Below are 19,451 nucleotides of genomic sequence, written 5' to 3'. Positions count from 1 at the left end.
CCCGCCCATGGCAGGACTACCTTTTCAATGCTGGTGCTTCCAGCTTCTTCCTTCGGACATTTTCTGACCCGCGTTGGACAGCAAACTCCTTGTTCCTCCATCTTGATGTCTCCCTCATGGCTTTATTGCCCTCCTGCTGCTTTGCTTAGGACACTTTGCTACTCATCGCTGAGGTTTCTCCTGGTACAGTCGTTTTTACCCTGTGCTGGCTCCCCCACAATTCAAATGGAAGATCAAGATTCTAGTCCTGTCTTAACACCCACCCACCCACCCTGCCCTTTACCTGATATCCGATCTCTCTCTACTTCAAGCTACCTTTTGGTAGATGTTCTCCTCGTCACCATAAGCCGCCCTCCACCCCGCTTCTCTCGCGAAGAATCCAGTTCCGGCGCAGTTCCTGAACCGCAGAAAACGGCAACTCGAAAAGGAGACTCGGGGGACGGGGAGAGAGACGCGCAGAAAAACGTGAGTCTGCTTTATTTGGAGAAAAGTCAAGTGTTTAAAACAGGCGTACCATTTACACAGTGACCGAAACAAGGGCGGCCGACAGGCAGACCGGATCTTTGCTCCTTTCCCAGACTCCCGAGAGGTTTTGAATGGGGATGAACCCGCCACGGGGTTTGCTCTGCTTCCGCCGCCTCTGGACTCCTGCCTGCGGTTGCAATAGCCCTCGTCGCCCGGGGTCCAAGCTGACAGCAACAGATTAAGTGGAGAACCCAGGAGAGTTGGAATTTGAACCCGACGGGTGGCAGCTTCGGCCCTGTGCCACAGCTCCGGTGTTCAGCTTGGAAGCCGAAGAAGCGATGGTGGAAGAAGCTGCACGTTTTGAGCAATTATGGCACAGTGTTTATGCGGGGAGGGAGGGAGGGAGGGGGGTCTCTCTCCAGAGTCACAGGGGAGAAAGCCACAAAGGGAAAAGAAGAACGCTGTCAGGGAATCCAACTAATTGGAAAGGCAAGAATCTGGGACAAGAGAGCGAAGCTGGTGGGTCTGCGGGGCGAACCCGGCTCGCTTAAGACTCCCTATAGCTCTAGAAGCCAGATAGAAAGCGGGTTTCAGCAGAGAGGGGAAACTTGAACACATCCATATCCACGCTGCTTGGAATTCTGCCCTCTCCCCCGCAAGGTCTGGAGCAAATCAGGAAAAGAGACAACTTTACCTCCATGTCTTATATACTGGCCAGGCTAGCGGCTGGCTGCTGAGATGGAGGCGGCCCAAAATTGAGGGACGTTTGAAAAGCGGAACAGGCTAAGCGTGGACTGGTTTATTAGCTTCCCGTGTGGGGAGCCGCGGACTCGAGGGGCAACGAGACAGATCTCAGCCCACCCTTCTACTTTCTTCTGCAGCAGCGATTCCCGCCCCCGCCCCACGGCTCAACAGCGAGGCCTACGACCAAAAAAACAAAAAGGTGCGCGTTAGAACTGAAAGGTAAAAAATAAAACAAAAATGGCCGCCTCCTGCTTTTTAGTTTTCATTTTTAAAAAACGAAGAACAGAAATTTTACTCTACGGACTCTTTACGTTTAACCGATCTTTGCGAGGAAGCACTAGAATACTCTTGGCGCTGCGGCACGAGACAGACAGACAGACGAGAGAGAGAGAGAGCTAAGCCGCCTGCTTAGCTGGCGTGTCACCTGGGAGAGAGCGGAAGGAAGGAAGACAGAGCACAATTAGGAGTCGTTCATGTTCCCCGGAATGATTATGTGGTTATCTTAACACACGGGGTTATTTTTCTTAAGAACCTGGTTAAGTATCGTGCCTGAATATCTAAGCCATAGCTAACAATGCCTCAAGCTGGGATGGGAAATCACGGCCTGATGTGGGTTGGCAAACCATGGTTGCATGAACCACGGTGGCATTGAGAAAACCATGGTTGAGGTAGTTTCTGAATCCCTCCACTTGCAAGGGGAAAAGAAGGCTCTAATGGGGGTCTCCCACCCCAATACCTACCTTGCTCAAAGGGCCCTGGGATTGGCACAACTGGGGTGTTAACTAGGGTGAAGGCAAGAAACCATGGTTAGCACTAACTGGGGTCATGCCTGCACTGGGTTTGAAAGAACAGGGGAGCACGAAGGCTTGTCACACTGAGGTCAGAAGGCCAGCTTTGATACCAGTCCACTCACCGGTATTTAGCAGGCTAAGGGCTGCATGTTATTCTGCCACCCCACCCGAATTCTCCTTCAGCGCCCTCAACTCTCAGAGGGTGTCCCATCAACCTGGGCTAGTTCCGTGATATACCCCTAGGCATATTCCCAAACACAAGCCAACTCGACAGCCTTGTCCACTCGGCTTCTCCCATCTGTAAAATGGGGGCAAGTGATCCCCCCTGCAGAACTCAGATGACCACTACGGACAGGGCAAGCCGTGTGTGACGTGTTGACCAGGTTCTCCTTCACTCCAATCAACCCCTTTCCTCAAATATGTTCAGGGTGGCCCTATGGGGGGGGATAGCCGGTATTCCCCCCTCCCCCCAACATCCTTGTGAGGTAGGCTGGGCTGGGAGACCGCGACTGGGCCAGGGTTTTGGAGGAGGCCTGGCTGCCCCGAAACGTGTCCCCCCCCCCCATGGGAAGCCGGACTGTCTGCCCACCTCGGCGTCTGCTTAATTTGCATTCCTCTGACGCACGTTCTTGTCCTTATGATTCGCAGCGTTGCTTTTCCTGCAGGGGCGAGGGAAAAGGACAAGGGCCGTCAGGAGCGTGCGCAGTCGCGAGAAACCTGGCAGGAAACCCACGACGCGCAGCCGGATCCCGGGAGCCGCCGGGGCTAGAGATGCCCGGCGCTTTAGGCAAGAAAGCAACCCCCAAACCAGCGCCCCTCTCCAATACAAGGCATGCAATCCGCAAGAGAGCTCCTCCGCCCGAGCCCAGAGGGGAGTTGCGCAACTGCGAAGCAGCTGGGTGGGTCTGACCGAGCGTGAAGGCCGTTATCAGTTCCGGCGGCAGCCAGGGAGGGGATGGCTTTGCACTCCCCGAACCTGCCCTGGACTGGCATTCCTGCGCCAGGCTTGCAACCCACGCGCCGCTGGCATGACCAGCCTCGCGCTTCGCCCTTCACAGCAGCCTTTCTCTCGGCCGGCCACGGCCTCCTTCTCCTCCTCTTCCTAAGCAGCAGCCAGGGGAGAGGGCTCAAGCCGTGGCCGCGCCCTCATTCCTGGTTTTTCCCACCCCGAAAGATGTCAGGTTTTGGCAGGGGCTTAATACTCACAGCGGTGCGGATCCTCCATCGTCGTCTTCAGGCAGCCGAAGGCACGCAAGGGAAGAAAGAGCCATGTCAGAAAGCAGGTCCGGGTTGAGCAGCACGCAGCATTTTCCCAGCCCCCCGTCCCGCCCCCAAAAGCCACCTCTGCTCAAGGCTGCCTGGAACATGTCCGCTGCAGGCAGACACACACACAGACACAGACACACACACACTGCAAAGGGCCCGCCAGAGTCCTCCACAAACCCACGAGCGCAAGCCGGGAGTCAGAGCTGCCCTGCCATAGCGGTGGGAGGCAGCCTTCTCTCAGGAGTGGGGAGAGGAGCTCAACTCAACGCGATGAAGCACGTCCTTTCGCTACCGGGCCACACTCAAAATCAGAACAGTGATGTCAACCAGAAATCCTGCTCACCTTTTTGAACCTATGGTTCAAAACCCGGGGTGGGGTGGGGGTGGGCTGCCGTTCCACGCTAGACGAAGCACCGTGGCGCGACGTTATCTTGCGGCTGCCACGTTAGGATCCGGGGCGCGAGGAGGTCGGTTGATGGAGGTAAGGCCTGGTTTTGCAAAGGCTAACCAGAGCCTCCGTCTTTTGGCATTCAGCATTAACTCAAGGGGAAGGCTCAGAGGCCTGGGAAAGAAGGGAAATGTCTCAGGAAAAAGGCTCCAGATCCCAGACGGAGCCGGTTTTAAACCAACCTCGCGTCCCAGGGCAGGCCAGCCGCTGGCAGGGGGCCCCACGGAGGGCGATAACACGTAACCGTGCGGAGAGGTTTCGCTCCCTTTCTCAAACAAGGCGTGGGCTCTTGCTTGGATTATGTGGGCCATTCTTGTGTTTTTTTATTTAGGTATTAAAACCAAGTGTGTGTGTGTGTGTGTGTGTGTGTGTGTGTGTGTGTGTGAATCTTAGCGTTAAAAAAGGATTTCTCTCCCCACCTAAGTGAAAACCAGGCTGCTTACTTCTACTAAAGACTCGTACGTGTGCTCTCTTCTTTGGGGGTAGTAAAATTAATGTATTTTCTACACACCTCAGCATCTACCCCGCCCCACCAAGGATACAGGAACCTCTCTCTCTCTCGCTCGCTTGTGGGATGCCCCGCTTTGCTTCTGTGTGGCACAGCCCACTGACGGCTAGGTAAATACTCCCCCCAGAACGATGCCCTGAAAACATGTTGGACAGCAATTCCCATTCCTGACAGCCAGGAGCTGCAATCCAGCACATCTGGAGAGCGGGGGAAGCTGGCCTGGGCCTTTCAAGGTCACGTAGACCCGGGACTCCGTTACTCAACTCTGCGGGCGCGGCCCTAACCTGCAGGCACCAACAAGCAAGCAAACTAGCAAGCAGGCTACAAATCTCAGGTCAAGAACTGCAGCACCCTGAAGGCGCACAGAAAACAGTGGCGTCGCGGACCAGGGAAGCCGGCCGCTGCTGGCATTTGCAAGAACACACACATGGACGCTTTCAACACGAGGAGCAGAGAAGGCTTTGCTCTCCCCAGGCAGAGTCAAGGTCTCTGGATTCTTTCGCTTTCCCATACGCACAGACGCACGCTACATCTTGGCGCTAGGAACCGGCACAAGCCTGCCATGGACAGGTGAGACACAGCTGGCAAGAGCGACCGACGGGGGGGGGGGAACAGCTGGAGCCGGCTCTTCCACTTACCACAAGGAGTTAACAGGCAGCAGTGGGAAGAAGGAAGAGAGGGCAAAGATAACGCCAGGAAGACAACACACCTTATATGCCGGGTTGTTGTTTTAAAACGAAAGAATCTTGCTACGCAAAGGGGGTCCCCCTCTTTCTCCTGCCCCCCTCCACACTCAGAAACACACACACCCCCAATATTTTTCAAAGGAGGACACTCCGCAAAGGAGTGTCTGAAAATGACGCTAAAGTATATAAGCCAAGATGAGGGAGGGAAATGCAGAATAGAGCAGGGTTGGGGGAACAGGCGGTCCTCCCAACACGAAGACTGCAATTCCCATCATCCCTCATTGCTGGTTATGCTGGCTGGGGCTGCTGGGAATTGCAGTTCAGTGACGTCTGGAAAGCCGTGGGCGCCTTGCCAGAGGGGCAGGCGCAGATTCCAAAACAAAAAATGCCCAAGTGGGTTCTTAAGAGCCCTGCTGCAAAGGGAGTTTTCTTTTTTAAAAGGCCGCGTTTGATTTCTGATTAAGGCTGGAAGATTGACGGGCTTGGGCAGGAATTTAGAAATATTTTTAACAGCCGCGAGACGAGGTCGCACCTGCCGTAAACGCACCACATGTTAGAGAACAGTGGTTGTAGTATGATTTGTCGCCTTTTCATGGAAGCTTCTATAAAAGTCCAAACTTTGGGCCACTGATCTGGGCGGCAGCGACTCTCTCTTTCGTGAGGCCTCCGCGACAAGCAGAACAGATGAAACCTCCCAGGGCAGCATTTCTGCAGCCTCTTCACAGTGCCGACGCCGGATTTCAGGCTGAATCACAGACACTCGGGGGCTGGATCAGCATAAAGAAGGGCTAACGCAGCTGGGTACCCCGATAAGACGGCCTTCCCTCAACCTGCCAGAAGTTTCAGACTGCAACGCCCATCGCCCCGGCCGTCCTGAATGGGGATTGTGGGTGTTGCAGATCAAAATATCCAGAGGGCTCCAGGTTAGGCGAAGGGCGCGCTTCGAGCCCAGGGCAGGTTCTACGATGGGTTGCCTTTGAGGGAGAGGGTAAACCCCCTCTCTGGAAAGGGGTGCAAGAGCTCCTCGTTTGCTCAAGAATAAGAACATGAGAAGAGGGCCCATCTAGTCAAGCACTCTTCTGTTCACACAGTGGCCAAGCAGCTGTTGACCAGGGACCCACACAGCAGGACATAGGAGCAACAGCAGCCTCCCACCCATGTGCCCCAGCACACAGGCTTACTGCCCTTTGACACTGGAAATAGTACATAGCCATCAGGGCTCGTAGCCATGGGTAGCCTACTCCTCCAGTGATTTATCCAGCCCCCTTTTAAAGCCATCCAAATTGACGGCCATCACTACCTCTCGTGTTAGTGCAGCCTTCCTCAACCTGGGGCGCTCCAGATGTGTTGGACTGCATCTCCCAGAATGCCCCAGCCAGGCTGGGGCATTCTGGGAGATGCAGTCCAACACATCTGGAGCGCCCCAGGTTGAGGAAGGCTGTGTTAGTGAGTTCCACAGTTTAACTCTGCGCTGTGTGAAGAAGGACTTCCTTTGCTCTTTCCTGAATCTCCCACCCACCAGCTTCACGGGATAACGGCCCCGTTGGGTTCTCAAACTCAAATTCAAATAGTTCTTTATTACGGTGGCAGCCCAGCAAAATCAACACCAAAACATGCAAAGGACAGATAAAAAGTGACATGACAACAAAACACAGCTTGGAGAGTTGCTTCTCTCAGAAGGGCTGCAACGTCGTTTTTCTAATTTGCACTGAGGTCATGAGGAACTTAGAGACCCTCTCAGTAATAACCGTTGGGTTCTAGTATTTTGAGAGCGGGAGGAAAAAAATGTCTCCCTGTCCACATTCGTCCTCCACACCGTGCATAATTTTGTCCACCTCTCTCAGGTCATAGAATCATAGAATAGCAGCGTTGGAAGCGGCCTACAAGGCCATCGAGTCCAACCCCCTGCTCAATGCAGGAATCCACCCTAAAGCATCCCTGGCAGATGGTTGTCCAGCTGCCTCTTGAAGGCCTCTAGTGTGGGAGAGCCCACAACCTCCCATTGGTTCCATTGCCGTACTGCTCTAACAGTCTGGAAGTTTTTCCTGATGTCCAGCCGGAATCTGGCTTCCTTTAACTTGAGCCCGTTATTCCGTGTCCTGCACTCTGGGAGGATCGAGAAGAGATCCTGGCCCTCCTCTGTGGGACAACCTTTTAAGTATTTGAAGAGTGCTATCACGTCTCCCCTCAATCTTCTCTTCTCATAGAATCATAGAATAGTAGAGTTGGAAGGGGCCTACAAGGCCATTGAGTCCAACCCCCTGCTCAATGCAGGAATCCACCCTAAAGCATCCCTGGCAGATGGTTGTCCAGCTGCCTCTTGAAGGCCTCTAGCATGGGAGAGCCCACAACCTCCCTAGGTCACTGGTTCCATTGTCGTCCTGCTCTAACAGTCAGGACGTTTTTCCTGATGTCCAGCCGGAATCTGGCTGCCTTTCACTTGAGCCCGTTATTCCGTGTCCTGCACTCTGGGAGGATCGAGAAGAGATCCTGGCCCTCCTCTCTGTGACAACCTTTTAAGTCTTTGTCACACAGAGGAGGGCCAGGATCTCTTCTCGATCCTCCCAGAGTGCAGGACACGGAATAACGGGCTCAAGTGAAAGGAAGCCAGATTCCAGGTCTCCCCTCAGCCTCCTTTTTTTCCAAGCTCAACAATCCCAGCTGCTGTCACCTCTCCTCCTAGGGGAGAGGCTCCAGTCCCTGGGTCATTTCAGTGGCCCTTAGTTACACAACTATTACAGAGTATGGCCAGGCAAGACCTTCCAAGGCGTGCCCTTAAACTCCCGTTTTTAATTCCTCTGACTGCGAAAATCTCGAAGGAGACAAAGGGTTCTTTTAAAAAAAGGCCTGCCGAGAAGAGGAGGTTTTCTCCTCCCTCCGAAGCCTCCCTCTCCCCCGTCGTGTCCCCGGCGCCTTACCGTCAGGGACCTCGTTGGGCTTTCTCCTCTTCTCGTAGATGAAGATGATGGTGACGAGGACCAGCACTTCGGCCACGATCCCCAGGAAGGGCCAGAGCGCCGCCAGGCGGCTGCGCACCCGCAGGCCCACCACGTCGCTGCCTTCGCCCACCTCGTTGGTGCCGTTGCACATGTAGTCGCCCGGGTCCTTCTGCAGGTCCAGGGAGGTGACGCGAAGGTCGGTCCGGTTGCCTTCCGACTTGATGAAGAAACGGTCCTCGGAGCCGTTGACGACGGGCTGCGGAGCGGGGGGGACAAAGGCTCAGCCGCTATTACCGGGGCAAGGCCCCCCAGGGGGGACGGGACGGGACGGGACAGGACGGCTCCTTGGGAGATTCAGTGCGAGCGATAAACTGCGAAATCTGGCGCAGAGTTAGGAAGAGAGGTTCCCGCCTTGTCAGACCTCTCTAGGGTTTAGACGGGTCTCTCCCAGGGCTTATATAGAACAGCCTTCCTTAACCTGGCCCCATTCAGAAGTTTTGGACGAGAACTCCCAGCATGCCCCAGCCAGGCTGGGGCATGCTGGGAGTTCTCGTCCAAAACATCTGGAGAGCGCGAGGTCGGTACACGCACGCTTAGCTAGCGCTGGAAAAAGGAATATAGATGCATAACATCCCACTCTTCAGTTATTATTATTATTATTATATTTATATGTATCCCACCTTTTGCCCAACGCTGGGCCTCAAGGCGGCCTTACAAAGTTTAAAATATACATATTGGGGGGGGGAACAAAACCATAAACAATTAAAAAAATACGCAACAAAATTATAAGACATTAACATAGATGGAGGGCCGGATTATTCGCCAAAGGCCTGCTGGAACAAAAAAGTTTTAGCCTGCTTCCGAAAGCCCATCAAGGAGGGAGCCAGCCTAGCTTCCCCGGGAAGAGAGTTCCAGAGCATCGGAGCAGCCACCGAGAAGGCCCTCTCCCATGTTCCCACCAAGCGTGCCTGTGAAGAAGGTGGGACCGAAAGAAGGGCCTCTCCAGAAGATCTCAAAAGCACGGGCAGGCTCCTAAGGGAGAATACGGTCTTTCAAATAACCTGGACCCGAACCATATAGAGCTTGGATTGGTGCACTGTTCGTGACCAGGATGATCTCCAACTCTACACACACACACACACACACACAGCGCTGTAGTCTGTTTATACAGTGACGGTTCGAGCCCGTCTCGGAACTCGTCTCTTTTATAGAGACGAGTTCCAAGGGGAAAGACAAATGGGCGTCTCTGCTCAGGAGGGAGGCAGCGGCGGCGTGGGAAAACGTTTGGCCATGTACAGAATTAAACCGGAGAGGAGGCGTCTCGAACCGCTGAGGGAGCTTAGAGTTAAAGGCCGGCAGGTAAGAAAAAGCAGCAGAAGTTATGACTGCTTCCAGGCAGCCGATTGAGAAAGGTGTAGCAAGACCTCTCTTTCTCTTCTTCTTTTTTCCCCTTGTCTTAAAAAAAGGTGTTTAGGTTCAGGATAATTTCTAATTTGCTCATTTGAAGCCCAGAATTATCCCCCCACCCCCATTTTGAAGGGGTGAAAAGAGGAGAATGCAGCGTGCCCAGAGGACATGGGGCAGAAGTTGGTGAAGACCCGTGAGAACGTTACAAGGACAGTGCTGGAAATTGGGTTCTGCGTGGAGACCGTTTGCACGGTTCTTGCTGCAGCGAACCAGTGCCCATTCTGCCGGGGGGTGGGTGGAGGGTGGGCAGAAGGGGTAGGAGGTTTGCTACATCCACTCACCTGGGGCACATTGTCGACTATCTTGAACCAAGACCACTGGGTGACAGGAGGGTAGGAATGGGCCTTGCAAGTGAGCACACCAGTATCCCCCTCGTTCGCGTGCTCCGACTTCTTGTAGGCGACCACGTGGGGCTTAACTGCAAGGAAGAGGAGAGAAGCCAGTCGGTGAAGGGCAGCCAAGGGCGGGGGAGGGAGGGAGAGAAGGGTGTTGAGCAAGCAAGCCCTTGCTCACCTAGGGCGAGCAAGGCTGGCGACCAGGAAGGGAATTTTTGGCAAACTGGCCCTGCTATGGTCACAAACGACTTCTGTGTGTAAGAGCAGGCAACTAGGCTAGTAACAATTTTGTAGGCGAAGTTTTGCAGGCTCATTTGCAAGGCTGGAGGAACACAGGGAGCGGCCCTTTCCCCATTGGTCCATCCGTCTCAGTATTTGGACACCTCCGTCCTCCTTTACTCCGTGCGAAACAAAAGGTGGGTGAAATGCCCCCTTTCCTTGTCGAGAGCACAAAGCCGCGAGAAGAGCGGCGGCCCGATCCCCGCGGTACAAAAGGGACCCGCCCTTTGCAAGCACTCGTGTCTCCGCCATAGTTACCTTTCACGTTCACGGCCCCTCGCGAGAGGGGAACGGTTTCAAAGACGCACTCGTACACCCCCGAGGTTTCATGATCCACTTTCGGGATCCTGGAAGGAAAACACGCGTGTCAGGGAGGCGGTGAGCCGGGCGCACAGCCCGTCACGGCTCAGCAGCTGGGAACGACAGCCTCACGCGTGTCTGTAGGAGTGCGCGTGTCGCATGGAGTCCCCCACCCCACATTCTGGCTTGGGGCCAATTCTACCCTCAGGCCAAAAGTGGGTTCTTTTCCCCATCCACCCTGTAATTTAAAGGACCAAGTTCCCAAGTGAAAGATCACACACACACCCCCCGACAAAAGGGGGGGTGAGTGGGTGGGCATATTCACTCCCAAGTAAAATTGCAGGAACACCATTCATTTGCAGGCAGGGGAAAGAGGAGGGTAAGAGAGAAAATGGAAGGAACTACAGCAAATGCAGCAGCCGCAGTGCTGGATAATCCATTCCCACTCAGAATTCAGTCCCCTCTTACTGAAGGAGGTTCTCACCAATACATTCAGGGGTTTTCAAAACACAGGGAAAGGAGAGGTGGCGTCGGGGAGCATACTCCCCCTTGAGCCTAGAGGTAGCCCAGACATTGGCATCTCAATTAGGAAACTTGCGCTGACCGGATTTTATGGATCAGCCAGGCCGCTCCACAACACACACACAACGCTGATTCTTTCTGGGTAGGGGAGGCTGCTGTGTGTGTGTGTGTAGGATTTTTGCCACACAGGGAAGAGCAAAGACCGCTTTCCTTCCATCTCTAAACCTTGGGCTGGTTTTCGACACATACACACGGAGAATTGAGGGCAGGCGAGGGAGGGAGGCCGGGGCATAAATACTTTAATCCCTGCTCAGCTCCCCGTCGCTACAGGGAGAGAGGCACGTTGGCTAAGCCGCACAGGGAAGGACGTGACGCCTCCCCAGCCGGCTGGGCCTCTGCCAACAGGGTGAGGCGGTCCAGGACGGCCGTCACAATGAGGCCGGTGTTTCGGGTCCTGGGAACGCAACGACCGGGGCAGCGAGCCATGCGGACTCGCTCCGAGCACAGGAGGCGAGGGAAGCGGGTTTGCAGAGCTCTCCAGCTCATGGGGTTTGTTGAGCAGAGACCCGAAGCGGGGAGAGGCTGCCGTTCAGGAAGGCGGCCCACAGCAGGTCTTACGGACACCGGCCGAGCCCCTGCGGGCCGGCTTGGCTTGTGTCAGCCCACCTATCGCTCCAGAGCAGGAAACCCCTCTCCCTGGGGGATTTCTCTTTGTTTCAGCGAGGCTGATGGGTAATGCTTGAAGGGCATCGAGCCCTTGTGAAGCGCCTCGCTCCTGCAAGGCAACCGAGAGCGTACAGCCGGATGTCGGGCTGTGCGCACCGGCAGGTATCGAGACAGGGACAGCGCGGGCTTCCCCCTTCCAGCTTGGGAACTGTGCTAACGTGGGCTCCGCGTCCCCGCTTTGCCGGCCCCTGCGATACTGGGGGGTGCGGGGGAGGGCTCTGGCATTGGCCTGCAAAACACAGGTCAACAGGTGGAGACGGCAGGAGAGCCACCTCGCCAACGCTCGCAGCAATCTAGATTTCCGCTCGGGGGCTTCATTGCTCGAGCAAAGGACGCCACCCCTGCCTTCTTCTCTATCTTGGAAGTGGGCAGGGATTGCCCCCACGGCGTGATGACAGACAGGAGCACCGGCTAGGCCGAGAAAGGCGGGGGGCCTTCTGCCGCACAAAAACAAGGCCCTGCTGCCCCTCCCCTACGTCTAAAAGTTTGGATGAGAGCGAGGAGCACCCAAGAGCCTCCGGTGGAGACGCAGCCTGCAGTCCCGGGCTCGTTGGCTTCGTACGCAGGCTTCCTGGGGAGTAAATCCCACCGCATGCAAGGACAGGGGGCTGGCCTGGAACTGTAGCTCAGCCGTCCCCAACCTGGGACTTGTTTCCAAGTAAACGGTCCTGGGTTTGTGCCGAAGTGGAGGGGTGTGTGTGTTTCCTAGCTGCCCCAAAGTTGGGCTTAGTTTGAAGTGCATCGTGCAGCACTGACATGAGAGCGTAAGAAAGCGCCCTGCTGGATCAAAGCAAGGGCCCAGCGAATCCAGCGCTCTGTTCACAAAGTGGCCCACCAGCAGTCGGACCAGGGACCCGCAAGTGGGACACGGTGCAACGGCACCCTCCCGCCCATGTTCCCCAGCACGGGCGTATCTAAGCTTACTGAGCAGGGGAAGGACTCATTTTGGCTGCATTGGGACACGCAAAGCTTCCACGAAGTGACAAAATGGATTTCCCAGTTGGAGATGATGAGGGGATCCCCCCGCCCCGAGACAGAGCGCCCCCAAACAAACATGCGTGCACATGCGCCTCAACCCGGAGACACCTACGTGTACGAAGTGAACTCCGAAGCCGTCTCGTTCGAATCCAGCTTCGTCTCCCCCTTCATCCAGTAGTGGCCTTTGATGGGCGTGGGCGGGTCGCTGATGTTGCAGGAAAGGACCACGTTCGAGCCGTCCGTTACGTCTGGAGTGGACGAGATGACGGGACCTGGTTTCGGGGAAGAGGAGGAAGAGGGGTGAGGAAGACGCGGCCAAGGCGGCCCGCTCCAGCCGCTCGCAGCCAGAGCGTGCCGTTCAGTGGCCTGGAAGCGTCGGGAAAGCGACGTGAAGCGGCTCAGACTCACTTCTGTGCATGAAACTTATTCTGGGAGCAGTATTTGTGAGTTTGGGGACAAAGGAGGCCACGGGCTGAATCCGCTCTCTGCCCTGCCCCAAGTTCAGGCCCCGCCCAAATACCTCGGAACCCGCAGAAGACACGTTGGTCACTATTCCACCCCAGCCATGTGTGCTCGCATCCGGGGCATTTTAGAAAGATTTGATATTTAGGGTCTGTGCCGGCAGCAGTGACCATGCTGGGATTCCTAAGAGAGTTCGAAATGAGCAGGCCAGCCTGCCCCACGCTGCTCCCCTCCAGATGGGTTGGCTGAGATACTCCACAGTCGGCTGGGGGATGCTGGGAGTTGTAGGCTGGCCCATCTGGAGGGGAGCGGCGCGGGGAAGGCTGGACTAGGCCAGCAGCAGGCAAGCAGGAGCCTCTGGGCCAAATGCAGAACTCGGGCAGCTTGTTTTCTGGGCCACCATTCCCACCTACCGCCATTTGAAAATCCTTTCGGGGCAGAGAAAGCTCCCATAGTGGGGTGTGTGTGCGGGGGGAGAAACCTGGAAATGTTCCCTGCTGCCTACTTCCCCTAGGAATGAGGTGGGGCTGCACAAGAACGTCAGAAGAGCCCTGAGGGATCAGGATGAGGGTCCATCTAGCCCAGCGCTCTGTTCAGCTGACGGCCAGGGACCCACAAAGCAGGACACGGTGCAACGGCACCCTCCCACCCATGTTCCCCAGCAACTGGTGCACACTGGCTTACTGCCTCGGATACTGGAGATGGTATGTAGCCATCCGGGCTAGTAGCCCTCGATCGCCTTCTCCTCCTGCAGGAATTGATCCAACCCCCATTGAAAGCCATCCAAATTGTGGAAGCGAATAAAATAGTTTAACTCTGCCCTGTGTACAGAAGTCCTTCCTTTGACCTGTCCTGAACCTCCCTGGAATGACCCCGGTGGGTTCTGGCATGATGTCAGGTTTAGCGGGAGCAAAAGGCAACGGCCCCTCGTCGCTACGGGCTGCAGAGCCAGGTGACTTTGCCTATGACTGCCCCAGGGCTGTGGGCACTGGCAGAAATGCCCGTCTCCGCCCCCTGGGGTCCCAGGGGGAGAGCTCCGCTCCACATCTTTGGAGGAGTGACTCCAGACACAAGTGGGTCATTGGTAGAATCGGCTACATTGCTGTTGGGCTCGTGAGAGCTGGTAGATCTGAAGTACACCAGGTTGCGTGCATAGAGCATGGCTCAGCTCCGATAACAAGTGAGTCCACGCGGGCGGCGGTTCTGAACAGAATTTGAAAACCACTGGCAAGAGGAGGCAGCAACAGCGAAAGAAGATTCCTGTCGAGATCCAAACGGGGGGGGGGGGGGTCAAGCCCGATTCGTGTGCTCAACGCTTCTGCCACGAAGCGAGACGTTTCCCTCGCTGCTGGGGGGGAAATTTGGACTTTCAGATGGGGTGGGGTGGGGACGACGACGACAAACTAACTGGTCAATCCACAGCACGGACAACTAGACATGTTACCAAGTGGGGCACAGAGAGAAGTTGCAACAGTCACAATCAAAGACACAGTTTTAAGCCAGCTTCCCACCACCCGTCTCGCAACTCGTCCCCCTAAGGCAGCCGGGGAAAGCAGAAAAGAAGCGAGGCTGTTTTGTGCGCGGGAAGGAAAACGAGGAAAGAGCTGCGGGGAATGCGGTGGCCGGGAGCAGAGCCAGCCCCCCCCCCCCCCGATTCCGCGTTTCCGAAGAGGAGGCACAACCGAGGAGAAAGAGGCAGGCGATTCGGGTCCCGAAAGGTCCAGGGTCGTCCAGCGGTGTGGTTTTGGGGCGGACCAGCAGTGAGAGAAGGGGTTGACGGGAGCGCGGGGACGTCTCTCTGATTTCTACACACGTGGGGGAAGGGAAGGTGCAGGCGGGTTCTCAGGAAGCCACAGGACACTGGTGAAAGGAGGGGGGGAGGGCCCCCGGCGTGGCACAGCTGGGCGGCCAAGCCGATGCCGTCGCCCGGGGCTGCCACTCACGCTCAATGACAATCACGTTCGCCTGGGAACGGATCCACTTGACTTTGGGGCTCTTCGACAAGTGGTTGCGGTCGGGGTCGTTGCTGGCCCGGCATTCGTACGTGCCGGAGTCGTTGAGCGTGAGGTTGGCGACGTAGATGGCGCTGGTGGAGTGGTGCTTGTAGGTGGCGTTGATCCTGACCCGGTCCTGCCAGGCCCCGTCCCACAGCTGGGTGGCTGTCTCGTTGGGCTGGGCCCCCTCGTACCACCACTGGATCTCGGGGATGGGGCTGCCGACGGCCTCGCAGTGCAGCTCCACACTGTCTTCCACCAGCTTCTTTTGAGACAGCGGCGACTTGATAAAGCCAGCTAGGAGTCGAAGAGGCGTTAGTGCAAAGCGTTAGTGCAAAGGCGGAGAAAGAAAAGAACGGCTGGGGGGGGGGGGGGAGAGATTAGCAGCTTTTTAAAAAGAGCGGATCCAGGGGAGCTCAACTCAGTTCGGCCGTCGCTGCTTCTGTTACAAGATGCAGAAAGTACGGAAGGGAAGGAGGACGTGGAGGCACACGGCCAGCTTTTCTTCCCCTCGAAAGACAAGGCCTGCCGAAGGAGAAACAGGAGGAGGCCAAGGTCTGGGCGGTTTGTAAACCGCCCAGAGAGCTTTGGCTATGGGACGGTATATAAATGTAAAAAATACATCGATAATAAATGTCCCCGGAAACTTCTTGCACTCTCTAGAGCAGGCTTCCTCACCTGGTGCCCTTCAAAACTCCCAGTATCCCCCCGCCCTTTCGCACCGCCCAGTTTACTACAGAGCAGCCCGGTCTCCGTGGCTTCACCAAGTCGGGACCCCTCGGCAGATTGGCAAGTGTCAGAGGCGCTTCCCCCAGGCATCGAACAGCACGTGCTGAGGTTTTTTTTTTTAAAAAAAAAACACTGACCCTGGAATAGTTGTTTTAAATCCGCCTTCCACAACCTGGGGCGCTCCAGATGTGTTGGACTACAACTCCCAGAATTGTAGAGCTGGCTGGGGCATTCTGGGAGATGCAGTCCAGCACATCTGGAGCGCCCCAGGTTGAGGAAGGCTGTTTTAAATGGTCTGTTTTTATGCTTTTTAATTTTGTGTATTTGTTTTTCGTGTTCACTGTTTTAATCTTTGTAAACCGTCCAGAGAGCTTCGGCAATGGGGCGGTATATAAATGTAAGAAATAAACAATAATAATAAGTTTCTTGCAGGAGGCGGCTTTCAGGAACGTGTTCATACCGAAGCCCTCGGCTTCAGCCCAAGGAAATGTTCCCCAATTCCCTTCCGTTTTGGAGGGAGCCGCCGTGAGCTGTAAGAATTGTTTCTTATGCGTCTGTGACAGTTTGTCAAACGTTTAAGCCCTTGCGGGGCTGGGAGAGGGGTCCCACCCGCGCCTCCCTTTCTCCTGCAAAAAAAAGTGCGTGAGTGTATAATAACTCAGTAAGGCAGGTCATTTAGAGACACACTCATGACAAAGACAGCGTCCTGTGTACCAATCGCCAGACACGGCACAGTTTAGCTGCCAAGGGAGTTTGCCCCCATGGCGAATCCGTTCAGTTCTTCTGCCAAGGTACTAAGACGAGGCCTTTCGGGCAATTATTAAAGAGAAGGCGCCCGCCACAACCGGAGCGCGTCCTCGTGTGCACCACGCAAGGGGAACAAGTGATCCTTTGCCTACCCTCGCACGGCCCGTGGGGTCAGCTGACCCAAATTGGGTAACGCCTGGCACACGGCTCGGCCCCAGTGACTGGGGAGCATTGTGCGGGGTCCCTCATTACTGACGCCGTTCTGCCCGCGCTCTCTGTACTCGCTAACTCGCTCTACTTCGTGAGCCTCCGGCGGCCTCATTCTCTCAGCAGTGCGTCGGGGACACGGGCGCCCCGGCCGAACCTTACGCAAGCCAACGGCAGGGAGTCAGGCCAAAAGAAGGCAGGAAATGGTTTGCCGAGGCTGGGAGCAAAGTCCACTTCCCTAAGCCTTGCCCAGAGCAATTAGCGTTAAGACCCCAGACGCTGGAAGGCCTGGTCATTAGCAGGAGATCAAGAGGAGAGGCTGGATTAAGAAGGCATTCCTGTTGCGCTCAAAGGAACGAAGTGCAGAGCATTTCTCTTACTCTACCTGTGCCGTTAACGTGGGCTCCATAAGCAAACAGCTTTGCAGAAGGACAGTCCCAACTAGGACTAGATTTTGGGTGGGGTGTGTGTGTGTGTGAATATCCCTCCAAAGACGGGAATGTGTGGGGGGGGGAAGAGCGTGTGTGTGTGTGTGTGTGTGTGTGTGTGTGTGTGTGTGAGTGAGACAGCAAGCTGTACTAACACTTACAGGTTACACGGCACTCAAGGATTGCTGGTTTTCTCTCTCAAATTCAAGCCAAGGCACACCTTGCTATTATGGGCTCTAGGTTAGCCGCCAGCCAATAAATCTTACTTGTTTAGCAACCCGTTAACAGGAATGCTTGCTCAGAAGAATGTGGATTTCAGAATGGGACGTTTGATTTCAGCTGACGATTTCAAGATCGCCAATGGTCCATCCGTCCTGGTTTTCTGGGGACAGAAGTGCTGACGTGAACTCAAACACAGCCGTCGAATCGCTCTTTCGGTGTGACGTCTAGCAAGTCGTCAACCCGACGTGGCCCTGATTCACCTCTTGATGAGGGTCTTCCCAACATGACTTGCCCGTTTCTAGCTGGACTGAGTCACCCGGAGAACTTAAAACTGCTTCGGTTACGTGCGTGCAGTGTTTCGCAATGCATCCTGTGTGCACCAGGCAGGCCTTGCTGGCTCTTTGAAAAACTCTGCCAGCTTTCCAGAGACACCCGCAGGGCTTCTCGGCCTACGGAGTGCTGGTAAAACGCAGTGGCGAAACATACCAGGTTGATATAAACAAGACGCTACCCGCTTAAAAGGTGCTCTAAATTTGGCTGCTGAATCCCAACAAGCAAGCCAGGCCCAAGAGCGACTCCGTAGGCTGGCCTTCGCTCGTTTGGCCAACAGCCCCGTTCACCCATAAAAAGACGACACCGGGGAAGGGAGTTTATGCCCACAGCAAAGTAACTGCTGCACTCTGGGGCGAAGGAGGAGGGATTGAGGTTTCTCTGCCTCTTGCATAACGCTCGACCTCAGGGTCACCCCATGGAATTGTTCGGCCCGTGATGCAGGATGAGTCGAAATAAAAGTGCTACACAGAATGCAGGGGACGCAGGGCAGTGGAATAGATGGATGTGGGGCACACGGCCCCTCCTCCAGCTGGTGCGTTCAGCCTACCCTGTTCGGGTCAAACATCTGGACGGGGCTCTAGACCATGTAACAAGAGATACGGATCCAGGAACCAAACCCTGTCCCAGACCCAGATGTGAACACTGTCCTCATATTTCCTCTAGCACACGGTTACAGGGGCCTAATAACGCCGTCCGCAACACCAGGAGTTCGTACACCTGCTCAGCTTCCAGCAGCGCCCTACCATAGCCTACAGAGCACAAACAGGCCAGTCGAACGACATCTAATTAGCTGACCGTGGCTGGGTTGTCACCCAACCACGTTGCTGTGAATGGGCAGTATTAAGAAAGCAATGACCACTGGCTGTACTTTCTGCATTTCTCACTGTTTACAATCCCACCTACCCCAATCACATGCGCGTCCAGCTGTAACGTAGCACAACCCTCCACGCATCTGACGAAGCAGACTCCAGTCCACAAAAGCTTACGCCGGAATCAATTTGTTAAATTTCTAAGATGCCACAAGACTGTGCTGTTTTTGCTGCTAACTAACACATCCGTCTGGTAATGTATGAAGATGGCTCCCCTCATGTTCGTCCATTCCAAAAGCAATTACAAGGTGGGGGGGAAAAATCTCTCCGCTCTGCCCCAGGGAGAATTCTTGCCCTGCGGAAATCTGGGCTCTGAAGACAGTTTTATTCCATCGGCTGATTTCACCATTTCTGTATCGACACCTTAGATATGGATTCTGATGCATTTTAATACTTGCTGACTTTAAGTTGTTTTATTTTCCGGGGGAATCTTTTGATTGTAAGCTGCCTTGGAAACATTTCCTCCCCCCTCCCCAACTGCAAAAATGGAATATAAATTAGTAAAATAAATTAATAAATGTTGCAGCAAGGACTTGGAGCACTTTGTGGGCTTTCATTTTACTTCCTGATGATGGAAGGCGTATTCAAGGAAGATCTTGGAAAGGGAAATCTTGTGATGTGCGTTATAAACAGATATTCAGTAATCCTCTAATTCTGAAGAGGTTCCCATGCAACTGCAAATTATTATTATTGTATTTGTATACCGCCCCATAGCCGAGGTGCTCTGGCTGGTTTACACAGGATATAAACTGCAGCCTTATCTAGTACTTAGCTTTTAAAACAAAGGCGCTTGGCTTACACTATAGTCATAAGCTGAAGTTACTCCAGGGTTACTAGGTTTATGTTGTTTATTGTATTGATTTTATTACTTCGAACCACCCGGGAGCGGCTTTGCGTGCAGGCCAGATGCATCAAATAAGCAAGCTCTAAAGGTTAGAAGGGGCCAGCCTCCCCCCGTCGTAGGTCACACTGGCTAGACACCTCAGCGGCTGTTTCCTACTCCCAA

General features: G+C 54.8%; 1 protein-coding gene across 1 annotated transcript; it reads right to left on the bottom strand.

Moving 5' to 3' along the window:
- Positions 1-460: 460 nt before the first annotated feature.
- On the bottom strand, positions 461-16,708 carry BSG (basigin (Ok blood group)). Its single transcript, XM_063147350.1, has 9 exons — positions 16,567-16,708; positions 14,863-15,207; positions 12,567-12,732; positions 10,187-10,275; positions 9,596-9,732; positions 7,827-8,103; positions 3,207-3,231; positions 2,590-2,659; positions 461-1,633 (listed from the first exon to the last, which is right to left on the bottom strand). The coding sequence occupies exons 1-8, from the start codon at positions 16,706-16,708 to the stop codon at positions 2,602-2,604; spliced, it is 1,239 nt and encodes a 412-aa protein (XP_063003420.1). The 3' UTR covers positions 461-1,633; positions 2,590-2,601.
- Positions 16,709-19,451: the final 2,743 nt, after the last annotated feature.

This window comes from Elgaria multicarinata, chromosome 23 (genome assembly GCF_023053635.1).
Source record: "Elgaria multicarinata webbii isolate HBS135686 ecotype San Diego chromosome 23, rElgMul1.1.pri, whole genome shotgun sequence".
Classification (NCBI taxonomy): domain Eukaryota; kingdom Metazoa; phylum Chordata; class Lepidosauria; order Squamata; family Anguidae; genus Elgaria; species Elgaria multicarinata.
Note: the sequence above shows the minus strand (reverse complement) of the source record. Positions and strands in the feature narration are given on the sequence as shown.